The sequence below is a fragment of the Solea solea genome, chromosome 10, assembly GCF_958295425.1.
Source record: "Solea solea chromosome 10, fSolSol10.1, whole genome shotgun sequence".
Classification (NCBI taxonomy): Eukaryota; Metazoa; Chordata; class Actinopteri; order Pleuronectiformes; family Soleidae; genus Solea; species Solea solea.
The window spans coordinates 17060447-17078786 of record NC_081143.1 but is presented as its reverse complement, the minus strand read 5'-3'; the positions used below and the strand labels follow the sequence as shown (position 1 = coordinate 17078786).

The following is an 18340-nucleotide window of genomic DNA, read 5'->3' as shown; positions in this document are numbered from 1 at the left end:
TTCCCTCTTGTGGTTTGAAGTGGATGTTACAAGTGCACAGTGATCGACGCTGTTGGTTTATGGATTAATATATGATAACTGGTAACCATGGAGCTGAACTGAAGCTGGGACGTTTGCAGAAGTGCAGAACATGTCACATCTTGTTCTTGATCATATCAACGTGGTTACGTCAGCATTAACAGTTGCATAGAGAGCTTGATGAGCTTTGAATTTGACTCATAGTGAGACTGTTTCTTGTGTTGAGTTTTGAGTTTTTCAGATCAAGGGTCTTTCTGCACGGAGTTTGCATGTTCTCTCTCTCTCTGTGCGACAGCAACTCCCCTGTGACCCTCATGTGGAGGATAAAGCAGTAGAAGATGGATGGATGGATGTATTTATGTATTCTTTTTCCCAAAAGCTTTTGTACAACTTAACATATTACACACGTATGAGGCACAGTCCAAACCACAGTAAACTACAACCTCTGGTCTGTTATTATCTTACAGGAAACACCAGCAAACCATAGTATCGACAAATGTTCTTTATTTCCCTCTGAAAGCTCCATTCTGAAAACAGCAGAAATCATTTTGGAAACATCAAAAAATAAAAAAATACAAAACAGACGACAAACACAGCATTTGCTTAGACAGCTGTTGCATATTTCTAACTTAAAAGATTCACAATAATCATTTGTTCCTCTGTTTGTTGAACATATGTGAAAGAAACCACCAGTATAATAAAAACACAAATGCCCCCCGAGGGTCAAAAGGTCAAACACAAACTAACAGCTGCCCATGAAGCAAATGCTGGTCATTATTTAGAAAAAAGAAAATCCAGCCATTTTGTGAAATCATTTTGTTTTGTGATCATAGTGTACGTTAGATTGCTCACATTTTTATCAACAACATACAATATACTGTGCAAATAATTGGACTGAAAGTTAGTTTTATATACAGTATTAGCAAGTTGTCAATGAGTTCAACTCATGCATCATTTGCTTGTAATGCTCCAACATTGTCTTTAATAAAGCTTAATAGCAGGTATTTTTCAGCAGACGAACACAGGTTTTTACCAATAACATTAATCCGGGTTCCACTGCAGGTTTAAGGGAGCCAGGATTGCTCTATTGTTCAAGTGTAAAGGCAGGTCACACTGAATACATCCAGCGGGTTTTCAGCCGAATCAACGTCGTGCTATGTAGAGCCCATCCGTGACAACATTAGCGAGAGAGTTCTGACTCAAAACACTCTCAAATATCACGCCTGTGAAGGGAATAGACTGAGCTATTGAACCACCAGTGTTTTGGCCTTGGAGCTGAGTGTGTCCTCTGCCTTCTATCTTGTGATTCACAGTCCTGGGCAATGAGAGACAGAGGTCGAGCTGAACGTAGGACAAAGGAGAAAAAACAACGTGTACCTGTCTTCACACCTGTGTCTGCTGCAAACAGCTCACTCACTTCCCCGTCAAGCTGAACACGAAAGGAAACAGATATACAGTATTTGCACATTTACACCCAGCTGCACATATTGCTCATCAAGACTCGCTCACTAGAGGGCAGCATCTGACCAAAGACCCGAGAGTTGTTGCATGAACAAAAGGTCTAAATCCAGATTCACACACAAAACTGTGCAGTAGACACATGGTGGACTCGCTTGTCATCTGATATTTGCAACCCTGTTTTTCAGAATTAAATTCCTTAAAATTGATTAAAATAATCTATGGATAGAAGATTTATAGCTGAAGACTCTGCTAGCTGAAAGTTCTGGTTAAGGTTTGAGTAAGTCCCCAATAAATGAATGTAAGTCAATGTAATATCCTTTTGTTGTCCTGGAAACCAGACTCTGTGTGTGTGTGTGTGTGTGTGTGTGTGTGTGTGTGTGTGTGTGTGTGTGTGTGTGTGTGTGTGTGTGTGTGTGTGTGTGTGTGTGTGTGTGTGTGTGTGTGTGTGTGTGTGTGTGTGTGTGTGTGTGTGTGTGTGTGTGTGTGTGTGTGTGTGTGTGTGTGTGTGTGTGTGTGTGTGTGTGTGTGTGTGTGTGTGTGTGTGTGTGTGTGTGTGTGTGTGTGTGTGTGTGTGTGTGTGTGTGTGTGTGTGTGTGTGTGTGTGTGTGTGTGTGTGTGTGTGTGTGTGTGTGTGTGTGTGTGTGTGTGTGTGTGTGTGTGTGTGTGTGTGTGTGTGTGTGTGTGTGTGTGTGTGTGTGTGTGTGTGTGTGTGTGTGTGTGTGTGTGTGTGTGTGTGTGTGTGTGTGTGTGTGTGTGTGTGTGTGTGTGTTAGGGGGGGGGGGGGTATTATTAATGAATGTGTTATGTCCTGTTTCCTCATCTTTGACTCCATCGAAATAAAACCAAGTCTCTTTCCTTGTTTACAGTGTAATGCTTATCGACTCCCTTGTTATCACCTCTCAACACTCTGTCGGGGATTAAAAGGAAGAGTACTGCATCTATGGACCATGCATGATGACTCACTTTACTGAGAGCTCTTTGTCCTGAATGTCAGTACCTCACTGTTTCGTATAGTGAAGTGTCAACTTAACTGAAATCGTACATGCTCCCTGATACAGAATTACTTTTCCAAATCAGCTATAACAGCATGACAGCGAGCAAGACTGATACACACAGAAATGCCACCATGGATTCCTGCGGTCTGACACCATTTGTGCCCGTTAGCCCTTTGACCTCTGCCTTCTGAATCAATGTACTTGCAATGTATCTTCCAGATTTGGTGCTCCACAAGGAACAGTTGAAGGGCTCATCTGAACCTTTTTTCCACTCCAGGTCACTGTGGATCGTGAGCCATCCCCCGTTCTCTACACGTTTAGTGGTGTTGTGATTTGCAGACCCATCGGAGAGATTCTTGGAGCCAAGAAACCAGTGCACATCTCCGTCTGGGTGGACATGGTTGAAGGTACAAGAGGGACCATCAGTTCTTAAAACACCGTGCACAGTCCCGCCACATTCTGAAGTGAAAAACCAGAGAACAGAAACATTAGGTACACTTTTAAATACCACCATGCATCATACATCACTTAAGTAAGTCCATTTTATATCCACTTCATGGACACACTCTTTACATCTCAGATTGCACTCCAAAAATCCTGCATTTTGCATAAAACCACATTTTTTTAAAGTTAATATGAGTCAAATGAGTTGTTACATTCAGTAGCATGTTTTAATATATTCCTGGTTGCAATACGTCAACATGGCGCGGGGTCAAATTGTGAATGTCAAGGCTTCAAAACGGGAGTTAAGATTCTTATATGCCACAAACACAGTTTGTAAAATGCAGCAGTTAATGTAAACGTGTTGAGTAGTTTTCATTTAAACAAAACTTTGGTTGGGTTAGGGTTAGGGTTAGACGTAAGCTGAGGAAACCAGGTGCATTCACTTCAATTGCTTTTCTGTGTGTTGCTCAGATGAAACAATAGAAACAGAGGTGGACTCTGACCTTCTAACTCCACAGTGGTGTATTCATGCGGAGCACCCTTGTTGGATTGCAGCTTGCACCTGTAGGTCTTTGGGTCTCTGCTCTCCAGATCCGGCCGTATTGTTCGAAAGACGAGAGACAACTGTCCTTCTTCGTACTCGCAGTAGAAGTCACCGAATGTACCTCTGCTGTATGAAATGTTCCCTTCACTGTTCACAGAACATAAGTGGGACCACTCCATATGTTTGACTGATAGTCCATTTAGAGATGAGGACACGTTGCACTGCAGCGTCACCTGCTTGCCGCACTCTGCCGTGATCTTGGGACTCACCCTCAAGCCCACCAGCTCTGCAGAGAAAGCGACAGAGGATTGAATACGAAGCTTGTTGACTGCTCCTTCATCAGAAAGCGTTCTTTGAACTAACATTTAGTTGCCAAGGCCAGTGCTGATATTTATGTACAGTATATAAATATGTATTGCATCTGATGAATACAAGAATTTAATAATAACAAATGAAACACAAAGTTGCCGAACTTTCGTTTACTTGTTAAACTTATTATTTCTTTTTCTATGGAGCCCGGGAGGTGACATCTGTGGGGAAAAAAATAATGAATGTGCGATAGAGAAAATAGTGACTTTATGACATTATGCGTTGGAACGAGAAACATGACTTTTGGCCACACATTTATATTGTGTTATTGTTTACCAGATGTCATTTTTGTTGTTAGTGTTGTTGTGATGCAAGAGGTGAACTTTTCCGACCTCAATAATATAGAAAATCAGCCACAGTCAACTGACATCTGGCTGTGATACTAGTGTGCAGGGACCGTGTACAAAACATTTACTGTTATGATTTTACACTACAGTGCATTATGATGTTAATTTGAGCTAATCATTTGGATAAATATTTCCGTAAATTATTAAAAAGCATGTTTTTTTTATATAGATAGTATAATCTGCAGGAAATAATTAAAAAAAAATGTTTTCCTTTCCCACAGACTGGCTATGCTGAGCCAAGACATGTTCTTCTTCAAGTGCTTGGCACTTTACAGGTTCATCTACAGGTAATCTCTCTCCACATCTTTACTTTTATTCCTCTTTTATATACTTTGTTGATTTATGGCTCTGACTTGTAAGGTAACCATGGGTGCTTATCATTAGTAGGTATTCATATCAAAACCAATGTATTCATCTTTTTTAACGACTAAGCTGTTGAAAACGCACACGTGCTGCTGATGCATTGACCACCGAACCACAATCAGCCATTCAAAAATCAAATTTTCCCATATCCCATCCCTCTTATCCCATTTTACATAGGTTAAATAAAAATACTTAGACGTATAGTTTTACTTACCTTGTGTTGTCAGTGTGAATACAGATGCAAGGCAGAGTATATGCAGTGCTGTAGGCTCCATGTCACTGTAGCAGGAAGAACTGTCGAAATGAAAACAGATGACAAGAAAAACAGTCTGCGTCAACCACCACTTTTAAGTCTCAAAACCTGGTTAAATCAGAGGGAAACTTACCTCAAGAAGACTGATGCTCCTATCCAGCTCGTCTCCTCGTCTGTAGCCTCTGTAGACAGAGTAGGTGTGGATACAGGACTTTGACCTGAGTGCAGATCTTTAATGTTTAGTCAAATGAAAGAAGGAAGGCTAATGGCTTCTCAGAGGGAAGGCTGAGTGCTGAAATATGAAAAAGGGAAAGGGAAGGACAAGTGTGTGTGTGTGTATGTGTGCGCGTGTGTGTGCGTGTGTGTGTGTGTGTGTGTGTGACCGAAAGTGAAAGAAACTGGGGGAGTGGTGAGTGGTGAAGGCCTATTCATGAAGCTGCCACAAGTAGTGACTTATATGACTCACTTTGATGTGTTGCAGCGTGCTGTAATTTCCCTGCATCCAGATTTTGCAATGAATTTTGCCTCATTAAATCTTTTTTGGCCCTGTTCAAACTCCATGGCAATAGCCACGGGGGGAAATGCTTTTGTCCATCATGTTCTGAAGACTTCTGAACAGTAGCCTGTGTCTTATCCAAAGTTCAATGGTTCATTAGTCATTTACGGGAAACTGTCGAATTAAGATAAAGGCGATGAATGGCAGTAACACACGGACAAAACTTGTATCATGAGATAAAGTCGTAACTTGTAAATGTACAATAATGTGCATAAGTCTTAGGCCTAAGGTACACTAACTAACTAACTAACTAACTAACTAACTAACTAACTGACCAAGACCCAGCAGTGAAGCAAGTTCCTGTTTTGCCCTGTTTACAATCCAGTTTTGGATTTGCACACATGCTCATGCTCACACAGGTTTGCACAACTATTCTTTTAAGGACTCACATTTATTTGAACAGCCTAACCTAAGCCTTAGCCCTAATCTTAACCAGAAATTCCCCATAATGTGACTGTTTAAAAAGATTTAGGTCCCCATGAGTAATACTAGGAACACACACACACACACACACACACACACACACACGCACACACACACACTCATATTATAGGGAAAAACATGCTGTCAAACACTTAGACCACCATTGCCCTGCATTACAGCAGCACTCTAGCTTATTTTCACGGTACACCCAGTTTTTTTTTTAACTTTACTTAATTGCAGTGGGGAGCAGATTACCCACAATGCCGAGTTTCATCTGTGGATTTTACAGGATTTGCAGTAACCCTCTAGACTTGTTTAGCGTCTGTTAAATTAGGTTTGATTGTAAATGCTGTGTACTATATTATATATGAGACGCAGACTGAAGCTGTTGCTGAGGTGATTACTTGGATAGATGGATCCACATCATCATCATCAGCGTCACGATCCTCACATTTCACCTCGAAATTGGTGACATTAGATAAATATCCTGGGCCCCTAAAATCACTCAAACACTGGCTCATGTTCCAATTACCACCTGTACAATCGAGCATGCGTCACATAACCACTAACCACTTCAGTGTGATGATTTTTTGTGACCCTAATTTTGTGTTATCTTAACTATCTAATTCCTGTTGAAGACTTCATCTCTTGACCCAGCTCCTCGCCCCCCCAAATTCCCTCTAAAGCTTAACCTCAACAAGACTTAAGGTGTTCTATCTTAAGTTGTGCTAGACCTTCAGTCAGAATGGCGGCGCGGTGGCGTAGTGGTTTGGGACAGTCTGGGACCTTTCTGTGCAAACTTTGCATGTTCTCCTGTGGCTCTCCCACCATCCAAACATATGAAAGTTAGAATGTTAGACACGCTCTGATCAACCCTCTATCTGACTTGGTTATATAATGACAACAAAGATCCTTTAAAGATTCCTTTTCTTCAGTAAATGGGTACAGATTTGCTGCATTTGACATAAATTGGAGGCTTTAAGTGTAAACCAACTGAAAAGATACACTTGGTCAAATGATCAACATATTGGCTCACTGGCTGTTGCAGTAAATAACAATAATCGCAATAACAATTTGCCTAAAGGTCCAACAATTAGGGAGAATTAGACTTATTTAATGATGAGTGCAGAGTGAAACAAACCCTAGCCTCCCCCCTCAAACCTCCCTTACCCAAGCGCACCAGGAAACTATGGTAGCCTACCAAAAAAAAGGATGTAAACACTCTCCCACTCTCTGCCATTTCCACTTTCTTGTTGCCACAAGATGGCAGGTGTAAGGACCTATAAAAGGCTTATTCTAAGGCTATGAAAACCCAAGCAGCCCTTTTATTTTAAAGATGTTATACAGACATATAAACATAGTTATGGGTGTTAATGAAATGAATCTAATAGGGGCCATTCTGGGAGAAACATGACTTGAACTGTGATGGGAACTGCTTCTGCTGCTGCCTCGGCTGTTGTCGTATGTGTTGTAAAACACACAACACATACGTGCTGTATAATTATGACACACAGCTATGTTAGGGCCAGCGTTGGGACAACAGCTTCCTTCATAATTCTTATCTGGGTCACCTGACTCTTGATGCACTGAGCAGTGCATGTTGTTTACCAAGATTTATGAGCACTTAACGCCATAACCTGTCACTATCAACCAGGCACCTCTCTATGAATTCCCATTCATTTGACAGGTAAATGCACGGGATATTATTCATGAATGTTTTGGCTCAACAACAGTCATTTATATGTATTTCTCTCTTCTTCTTTATTGTTTTAGGTCCGTTTAACAGCCAGGTTCTTATGGTTCTCCCCACTCCCACTGCCACACCTTAACCCACAGAAACTTTCATTTTCAACAACAACCTGATGTTAACTGCTGACTCTCCAGTTAAACCTTGAATAGCAAAGATTGCTTGGTGCAGGGGTGTTAAACGTATGCCCCGCGGGCCAGAACCGGCCCACCAGAAGGTTCAATCCGGCCCGCAGTATGAATTTGTGTAAACTACTGTTGTAAGAATGCTGCGGCCCCTTTAAGAGCTGGGCAGGTGTACGTGCAGGGAGGGAGGGGGGGATGGGAGGTAGGGAGAGTTAGCATTAGTCACTATGAAGTGGGGAAAATATGTGCTGTCTTCTGAGCCTGTTGAGAGAAATAAACCCCCCTGCTTAGTGGATCTATTCAATAACACCCTAATCTAAATGTTGCCTCACAAAAATCGGAGGTTTCCCAATATTCTTTCAGCCTTCCTATATGTGCCCTTCTTTCTCACCAACTCTGTTTGCCAGACACCAGCAGCGCGTCTCGTCTCCCATTAAGAACCATAAGTGAGAGGGCCTCGGGGAAAGGAGAGCTTAAAACGTTATTCTTTGGCAAAGAAGTGAAGCGGTTTGACTGTGTTCCCGTAGGAAGGGACTCGCCACTCAAATGAAATGGAGGCAATTTTCACAAACTGCCAGTGGAGCTGTTCAGCGGATCACTGCAGGGTGGTGATCGTAGGCTTCCGCTGTAGTGTGTTTTTAGAGGAACACAAAGCTTGAAGAAACAGGAAACGCACTCCACTGAGATTCTTTTCAGATGGTATAAATATTATAATATTGTATTATAATATAAAAGGTCTGTTTTGTATGTACAGAATGAATACAGTGTATGGCATGTGCAGTAAAAGGGGCTTTTTTAAACATAGCTTGCTGCATTGAAGTTGCTCTGCATCATGGATGGGCCTGTTAGGACCCTAATTTGTTCGTAAATTATAGTAACAATGGTTACAATATGGAGTGATTTCCCAGACATTATGAATGGAATGACGAATAAAGGATTAAATATACAGTAGGTTTGTTGTTCTGGCGGAGTAGTGAGTGCTGTTGCCATGCGGAAAAAATACCGGGGTTTATGACCCGGTTCAAACAAGAGCCTTTCTGCATGGAGTTTGCTTGTGTGTGTGTGTGTGTGGGGGGGGGGGGTTAATTGGCCACTGTGTGAATGTGAGAGTGAATGGTTGGCTGATGGCGGGCCATGAGAAGTAAAGTGTTTAGAATTAAAAGCAGGGGCGCTGCATTTCATTTATACTTTTATCAGTCAGTTTTGGAAAAGTAACCAGTATTAATGAAACAAAGCTATAGCTATTCTTCTTCGAGCTGTACTTTTAATATAAAGTTTGGGGTTGTAGTGCTAAAAGTGTCACCAGATTTGTTGAGCCGTCACTTTCACACCAGATCTCTTGTAATTGGTGGGGGATCATAGTTTACAGACACTTCATTATGTGCTGTGCCGACCATGATTAAGTGTGCTGATGAGACTTGTGATTAAAGGTTTTTGATGGGCCTCGACATGCTTTTGTTTGAGAATGAGTGATTTAGACAAACATTAATTTCAGCCTTGGCAAACATATAGTCAATCTATATTAAATAAAGGCGTGAGCAAACCTTTGAACACAGAAAATTAAAGGTTGACATATGCAAAGCAGTTTAAGGGAAGCAAAATGCTGAAATCACACATGGAATCACCCAGACGTGGACAAGACCGATAATAAAAGAACTTGCATGGACAATCATTGACCTAAAATCAATAGCATTCAGGTGCAAAGATGCCGGCAGAATGTGACTCAGCAGCAAACACAATCACTCAGGTAAATCTGCAGACATCTAAAGTCTCATTAGCTCATCCTCCAAACTGCTTTGTTGTCAAACTCGGATCAATGAAGGACATGTCTCCCCTGCTCTCATTGCAAAAAAAAAACTCCTCAGGCTGTGCCCCCTTTTTTTTTTGAGGCCTCGAACTCAGAGGACGTCTCCATCGCACATAAAACTGTGAATCATATTTATGAGCAGAGCTGCAAGGTTTGCTGCACTCATAAAACCACCACCCGACCCAATCTCCACCCATAAAGACGACTATCGCACAGTTAATGTCGGTTGGAAAGTTTATGGGAGGGTTCGCCATGACAGCAGAACTGTTCTCATGAGTTGCATGTCGTTGTGTGCACACTTTTTGACTCGAGAAAAATTACATTTATTGGTCCAATTTTTTTTCGGATCCGGAAAAGATAAAACGTTTGACCCAAAGGCTGGATTCAGTCTTGTATAAGAATAAGAATAATAAAATGATATGAGTGCAAAAATCAACTTTGAGAACAGTCTGCTGCAATTTATTTCAAAATGATTTCCACGCAATAGAAGTGACACATCTCATAATGTGCTGATTTAACGGGGAGAGTGTGGGAGATCTATCTGGCGGCATTTTGAGCAGACACAGGCCGGAGTGTACCCTCTGGGTCCTACCATGTCCTTCGTCCCAAACATAATGAACTTTCTCACGAGTGGAGTACATACTCGCCAAGTACAGGAGTACGCAAGTACGATCAGTGCAATTGGAACAGTAGCGGACTTCCTTGTTCTACTGTTTGAATGGTGGTTAATACGCAAACCACATTTTTGAATTCTAAATGACTTATTTCTCGCCTCAGATGATCTTAAAACTGCGTTCCGAGAAACAGAAAGAGATTTATTTCCCGGGTTATATTTGTTTTCTCTGCCCGGTATGAGAACCGCACTCGTCTTTCTTTGTAAGAAAAAGGGTATTTGATTGACAAAACAATATCAAACACTGAACAAAAATACAAACCAAAGTTACCTAAATTACATTGCAACCGGCTACGCAGCTTTTATATGTAATCATGTTACACGGTTCTCCAAATTTGACTAAATTTAGTCTCAAATAATATTGACTGAAAAAACGTGTGACAATCCTCACCTCTCCCTCTAAAATTGCGAATAAAGTAAATGTTTATTCATTACGTGTCATACCATTGATTCATGCTATAGTTAAAGAAATTGAGCCATCATTTTTTTTATTTATTTCGTATTTTAATTGAAGTCTTGAACTCTTGAATGATTCATTATGTTCCGCCCCATCCTAACAGTTAGAGATGACCTTTTCAGATGAAAAGAAAGAACTTAAGACAGGTGACATACTTTTTGACAGGAAAGGTTGAGGCTGTGGAGTGTGAGACCTTTGCATAAAACAATGGAACAAGCACAGCGGTGGCAATGTGTTTTATGGCGAGGAGAAACCACAGCATCAGACACAGTACAGCAACACGTATGATGGGGAAAAAAAAAACCTTGGAAACATCGAGGAGCTCAGCAGCCGTCTTTCATCCCGAGCAATAAATGCAAACGTATAACTCAATACAACAATAAAATTCACAACAGCCAGCATTTTTTATTTCAGAAAAGTACCTATGAAACCCTGCAGTATATGCCAATTTGCATGAACTAATCCTTACTAATCATTACATGGCATTTCAACAATGCAAAGCAGAATAGTGTCATGATAATCTGCATCCTTCAAAATAAAAGTCGGTGTAGAGAACCACTGCGCTAAATACACCAGACTCCTGAGATTTTAGACACTTCCTTGCTGAATGTGGGAGATTAAACGCATGTTTTCAGGATTTTCATGTCTTTTTAACTGATCCACAGCTGGAAATTGTTCTGTTCATTTCCTGTGTCAGACGTCACGCTCATGACTCTTCCAGTGATGACACTCTCTGACCAATCAGTGGCTGGCAGTCTGACGATGTCACATTTTAGTGTCGGCTCAGCTCATGCTAAAAAAGCACCAGGTACCATGCAGGTACTATCGCTAATATAAAAGCTGTGCCGAGCCAAGTTGTGCTTGGACTGTATCGCGGAAAAGCGCCTATAGAATATATACATTATCAAAAGACTTTACAGAGGCCGCCATCTTGTGCCACCATGCACACAGCGTCCCAAAAGCTATAGCATGAACTTTGTGTTTCTATGCAAACAGGACATTTGTGGTCGGCAAACACCACCATAGTTCATAGAAGCTGTCTTGGTGTGTAGTAGTTATACTTACTGTCCCCGAGTAAAGAAATATTGTCTTGAAACTGTAGAAATGTCTATTTATTCAACAGCGTTTGATTAATCGGTCTCAGTGTCAGAGGAGGGAGAAAAAAAGACTCCCTCTGCAGGTTTGATGACACTTTCAACATCAACACTTTAATATGCTATTCATCAGCATTAAATTGTGTTTCAGAGGGAGAATTTGCAAAGCATTCGATCAGTGAGAAGATTCTTGACAGTTTTTGTGGCATAAATGAAGACAATTGGTTGACTCTCTGGGATGAGGAGATTTTTAACAGTCGTCCCACTTAACCTTCCTGAAAGGACTACATCATACTCATGTGGTTAAAGCATTCAAGGTAGGGCAAAATAAATACACAACCTTTTTAAGACGTCCGACCTCTGAGAGGCTGTCACGTGTCGGCTGTTAATCAAGAACAAGCGTGCTGTGAGACTGTTTCTGGTTTAGAGACTTTCCCTTTTTAGGGGCCGGGCTCTATACATATTATACAAAACACAACAGTGTGGTGTACTGTTGTACATCTCTTTTTATTGATTTTATATTTGATGTTGATGTTTTTCACATAAATACACAGTTTTACTGGGTTTTTACGAGCCTGTGTCGTCATAGTTTTGAATTGAATGTGTGATTCTCTTTCTTTTTGTATTTTATAAGTTTTAATTAGCTGATTGATTGATTGACTGATTGGTTGTGTGTGTGAAGTCTGAATAACCCTGAATGATGCTCACTCTTCAGAATGTGCGTCGGCGGAACACTGAGTCTTGGAGAGAACCACAGTGAAATTATTACCGTGATTGTCACGATTCATGCTTGTAATTCTTATATTCCTCAGACTCAACATCCTCCTGTCCTGCATTCTCAGAGTGATCCGAACCATAATTCTCTCTAATCTCTAAAAAAAAAAAACAAGCTTCACACGGATCCTCTTTGTCTGGACTATAAATAGGTGGAATGTAATATTCACATACATGTCACAGGTCTGCTGTAAATGCAGTGGTCGATGCAGGACAAATATGTTTGGGGGAGAGATTATCACTCTAAGGAGATCAGATTTTTATTTTATTTCTTTAATCAGGAAGCATATGAGCAGCTGACCTACCTTCTTAGAGAATGTAGGGCCGTGCTCATACTTGACGCTAATGTTTGCTCATGCACAGGATAAGCCTCTGCTGTTTACTCGCACTCGGCAGTTGCTGATGTGTTACTGCAGCACTACTTGGCCCCCGACATCCTTTTATTTCCCAGATGAGAGTCAAGCTTTAAAGGTGTTTCATGATCAGATGCCTCACTGCGAGAGATGAACCCCCCTCTGTGACGAACAACTCTGAGACAACCGCCTCATACTAAAGTGCTGAAAGACACAGACGGAGTGATTTTAGTGCCATATTGTGTTTCTAAATTATATGGAAATCAATTTGATAATTACAGTGAGAACACACAGGATCTATATATATATATATATATATATATATATATATAAATACATATTCCCTCCCCTGCGATGGAGAAATCCATTTAATAATATTGCTGCACAGATGTTCACATGCTGGTGCTTACAATGCAGCTCCTTCAATTAAAGTTTAGTGCTTCACCTTGAACTGGGGTGAGGTGAGTCTGCGTTTGAGCTACAGCAACATCGCAATCAAAGGATGAACCAGGAGGAGGAATCGTATAATAGCTGCCACAACACACAATACACTCTAAACTATGGTTTTGCTTATTAAGAAAAAAAGAAGAAAAAAAAAAATCATCTTCTGACACTGACATTTCAAGAGCCAGATCACAGCAAGCTATATGTTTACAAGACCTTAGAAAAGACTGCATTATTGTGTTAGTCTAACTAAAACTTTTAAAATACATCGTATAGAGAGATGCTACTAAATTGAACTTCTCACAGTCAGACTATGAAAATGTGCAATTTCCCAGCTTTAAATCCAGTAATAATAGAAGAAGCCAATACACAACAGTCAGAACAAGGACCTTTCTGCATGGAGTTTGCATGTTCTGCCCATGTGTGCGTGGATTTTCTCCTCCCACGGTCCAAAATTGGACACTCTAAATTGACCAAAGTTGTGAGAGTGAATAGGCGACCCTCCTGTGGAGGATAACGTGGTAGAAGATGGATGGATGGATAAATCAAGTAGCCTCTGATGTTTAGTTCAGCAGCAGTGTCATGCACACACTTCCAGTCGGTAAAGTGGTCCCACTTTAAGCCTGGTTCCCTTTCCAGTCCTTTCTATTCTATTGGATGTAGGTGTTTGCGTAAGGATGCCATCCCTCTCAATATCCTCCTGTCCTGCATTCTCAGAGTGATCCGAACCATAATTCTCTCTAATCTCTAAAAAAAAACAAGCACCACCTACGTATTGGACGTAGGTGTCTGCGTAAGGATGCCATCCCTCTTCACACTCCTTCAAATGGTCCCTTGGCATTACATTTTTAGCCTAAACTCTGTGTACATTTATCAGACGCACTGGTGTTGGTGTTCTGCCTCTCCTGTGGCTGCTCAGCTTAGGCCCATCCGTCTCTGAATTGACTATATTTAGACATATAGGACCGGCCTCGCTGCTGATGGCCGGTGTGTATTAGCCTTCTAGCCTCCCTCAGGCACTCGTCCACTGTGATTTAGTGCAACTGAGAACCATGAATTTCAGTCAGGCTGTGGAGGAGAAGCATCAGTGATTTATGCTTTTGTTTACAGGGTGCTGTGGGGACCTTAATCTGGCAGTGATAAGGGGGTAAGAGACTGTGTCTACAAGAAACATGTGTGTGTGTGTGTATATATACTTCTATTTATTACATAACAATACCTTTGATATTTGTTGACTCTTCGGCCCACTTTACACCTGGCATTAATATGCTTTTTTTTCTGTGATCGGATTGCAATTGGATAGCGCCTGACCACTTGTAAGTACAGGTGTGAATACAACCGAGGACGGAGCCTCAAACCGGCTGACACTCCGACTCCCCTGCCCGATGGGCAACTGACTGTGATCAGATTGTAATTGGATCTTGATGGGGACACCGGAGACGCATGTTAATGCCAGCTGTAAAACCAATCACAGAAAACGTGTTCTAATCTTAGGTGTGAAGGTGCATAAGCACTGACCTTGTCAGGACAAGTAGTCCTCGTAGAAAAACAAATCCTGGTCAATTTGGCAGAACTCATTTCTGAGAAACTGGTCCCGTTTAGGGATCTTTTGTAAGTCACTTTGGATAAAAGCGTCTGCTAAATGCTTAAATGTAAATGTAAATGCATTAACTGGTTTTGGTTTGATGAGTAATGCTTTGTTTAGGCCGGAATTCACTGCAGAGTCCTTAAAAGGGTAGCTGCACGAACCTTTGTGTGTGTGTGCGTGTGTGTTTGAGTGAGTGTGTGAGAGAGGGAGAGAGAAAGACAAATGTGCATGCAGGGTCTCTGATTTCTGCTCCATAATAAAGTGTTTGACAGAATGAAACAGGTACTGAACTATGTCTTAAGCAATAGTGACTGAACAGAGGTGGAAAATCAGCCTGGGTCATTTCCAGATGTTTTTCTTTTTTGTTTTTTTTGCATTTCTCGGGTAAGATGAGATGAGATGAGACAAGCCATGATCTGTTGTCTAAGACTGACACACACGTACAGTGTTAAGCAGCAACAGAAGCTGAGAGTCCCACACTGAAAACATTAATATTTACAGAGTGAATCATCTCCATTGTAAATGAACCAGTGAGCTAAGAGCTGGCACTTGTCATCACTTTGAAAAACATACCATTCATTGCTGAAAGCAGCTCATGAATACAGTATAGTGAGTTTCAATGTCTTTCAGCTCAGGTTTGACTCTAGGTGCCAGTCAGGTCATTAGCATCCAATGATACCCCTTAGAAGGAATTGCCCTTCATAAATTATACTCCTGTCCATTAGTGCATAAAATGAGCTGTTTGACTGCTGATGGAAATAGCCTCTATCGATGCTCCCACACCCCTATAACCCTGAGGCTCAGGATAATTACTCTGCTGGAGGAGACACTATAAGGAAATGTCATCCATTATCTTTGCCTTATAGGTCACCCACACAGACAACACCTGGAAGCACATCAATAATATGTCCCCGCAACAATTATCCTGGTGGATTTGGTGTTAGGAGAAGAGATGATGCGGTTTTTTACTGTATCTGCGTGACGACAGACCCCATCGTTCTTGGAAGAAAGACGGGGATGGGGTCCCCATCACATTTGTTACATCAAAGACCAGTGTCTCACATCAATTACTGCAAGGTTCAGTGTGTAAGAGTGTCCCTCACCTCACCCTTCCTTTCCTGTGTGAACACGGTGCTCCAAAATTACAGCCTCCATAGAGCGAGCTGACCCTGCTCCTGATATAAATATTTCATTCTTTATATATTATATATTAACCCCATATTTAACTGTAATTCCAATAAAAAGTTGATCTGAAAATGAATCCGTACAAATAAAGGTTTGAGAGGCGTGACTGCCAAAGGCCGGCTGTTCAAATCTGTCACCGGCTGAGGCAACACGAAAAAATAGCCGCAGGACTGAATTGGAAAACGCTTGTAAAGTAAAGCACATGATCTCAGACAAAGAAAGATAAGATAAGACAAGAGAAGCCAAGTGTGGGAACACCGCGGGAAATGATTGGGTGAGAGTTTACTGACCGCTCCCTCCCCCTTTCCCTCCAGGAAATATCAAAGGTAGTTAAATACTATGAAGGCATGTGTTGTATAAGCAGAGGCAGCGCAGATTTATTCTCAGGTTTTGCTCTTAAAGCAGCTTTGATCAATGCATTATCTAAACGTCGCTGTGCAGTACTTCCTCCGATCTTTCCGTTTTAAAGCCTCGTGATTTCATGGCTCACACAACTGTATGGTTTACTCTTTGTTTAAAAGAATAAAAAAAAGCTTGGCATCAAACCTGTGACCGGTGACCTGGTCAGGAAAGGCAGCAGCACATGTCATAGTTATTAAGAACAGGGTGATAACAGTCACTAAACAAACACTGAAATACCAAAGTACACATAAAGGAACCAAGCCAAGAAGAGCCTTATAAACCAGAGTCATCCAGTGTGTGTAGCGTCTTACATTCAAGGAAGGCATGGAAGCTTTAGCATACAGTTGGCAGTGGTGGGTGAGGCAGCTACAACCAGTGATAAACCTCAGAGCACAGTGGTATCGCCATAATATCGCAATAATAAGCTAATTCAATTAAATTTTCCAAAATGTCTTTTGTTCAGGACTTGGCTGTAGCTAGAAACACATCTCATCTTCTTCTCATCTTCTATAAGAAGGTTCACGGGAGGCGCTGGTGCAAATCCCAGCTGACATAGGATGAAAGGTGTGGTACAAACAACCATTCACTCTCACATTCACACCTACAGTCAATTTAGAGTGTCCAATTTGTAAGAAACACACTTGAATTTAATTCCCATACAACTGTTAATGGGAAGTCCCTAATGAGTCATTTTTATCTTATTTGAATTCTTATGTTATCTCTGTCCTTTTAAATGTGCCGGTCACATTAATGTGCATGCATGTGCAGAAAATAATACAAGGTTAAAAGGTTAAAGAAAGGTACAAAGAAAGGTTAGAAGACCAAACAATAACTTTTCTGTGGAACGCTACAACTGCTATTATGTTCTTTCCTGTTTCCTTTCCTGACTTGGACGTTATAATGAAGTTAAGCTCAATCCTGTTTCCATACTCTGTGTTGAATTTGTCCTAATAATTCTATCATTTCTGGTGAGTGAGAAGAGTAGTTTCTTTCCACGACAGCTCCTGCAGCCTTTTAAAGAAAACTGAACAGAGCCTGGACCAAATACAATCATGAAATTACACTTATAAAGAAAAAAAAACAACTGAAAACTGTATCATGCTGAGGCCGCCAATTTAGGACCTCTCCAATATTACTCTGGTGTCGAGGGAGTAACTCCACAGCCATTTGGGCCAAAACAAAAACAATCCGAAATGTAATTTTAATCCAGCGGAGGAAGTTTTCTCACACACGGCTTCAGGGCTTGATAAACGTTTGCCAACAAAAGGCACGGGGCGAATCATATCTCTGTTGTTGTAGTGCTTCAGTTCTGAGGCAGAATATTAACATCACCCAAAAGTGAAAGACCTGCAGCTTTAAATAAAATAAACACACCAACACATGCCAGTTTCAATGACACACTGTACAATCTGTATATTAGTTTCATCTCACATCACATTTGTTCTCTTCCGCCCTGGATTTTGTTTATGCTCAGAAAGCTGGATTACAAACACAAGTTTCCTCTTACCTCCTGCTGTATGCCGCTGCTGGCTGTAGAATGAGGTTTATTTGTCAGTGTTGTGTCTCTAGTGTCTTGCGTCCACTCTGCCACGACTACTTCCTTCTGTGAACATAATGTCTCTGACATACTCCTGGATTTCCTGCATGTGAATTCACCGAGGTCCAACACAATGGTCTCCCCGCTGCTCTTCCTTCCTCTGCACTTAATAAACATACTGTGCTCTATGAAGCTGTTTTCGTCTTCATTCCCGTAAGCTCTCATCTGCTTCTCGCTTTGATCGTGAATATGATTTTTTTTTCTTTTTTGTTCCCATTATGCTTTTGGAACAAGAAAGTCTCTTAAACTCGACCCTGTGTTTTTTTTTCTAAGACTAGTCAGGTCTATCATTATTCACCACCTCGTATTCCTTATTCAGAG

The 18340-nt window shown here is 41.2% G+C and overlaps 1 protein-coding gene across 1 annotated transcript; it reads right to left on the bottom strand.

The window, feature by feature from the left end:
• Positions 1-2221: 2221 nt before the first annotated feature.
• On the bottom strand, positions 2222-18120 carry LOC131466444 (uncharacterized). Its single transcript, XM_058639656.1, has 5 exons — positions 17930-18120; positions 4928-5012; positions 4756-4835; positions 3422-3748; positions 2222-2933 (listed from the first exon to the last, which is right to left on the bottom strand). Exons 3-5 carry the CDS (start codon positions 4814-4816, stop codon positions 2557-2559), a joined length of 765 nt encoding a protein of 254 aa, XP_058495639.1. The 5' UTR covers positions 4817-4835; positions 4928-5012; positions 17930-18120; the 3' UTR covers positions 2222-2556.
• Between the last annotated feature and the right edge of the window lie 220 nt (positions 18121-18340).

Bases quoted from the DNA above. Each gene is read 5' to 3' on its own strand.
- LOC131466444 (XM_058639656.1), bottom strand. From the start codon at position 4,816: ATGGAGCCTACAGCACTGCATATACTCTGCCTTGCATCTGTATTCACA. The intron at 3,749-4,755 runs GTAAGTAAAACT...CTTTCTCTGCAG, and splicing joins ATTCACACTGACAACACAAG to AGCTGGTGGGCTTGAGGGTG. The intron at 2,934-3,421 runs GTCAGAGTCCAC...TTTTCACTTCAG, and splicing joins CACCACTGTGGAGTTAGAAG to AATGTGGCGGGACTGTGCAC.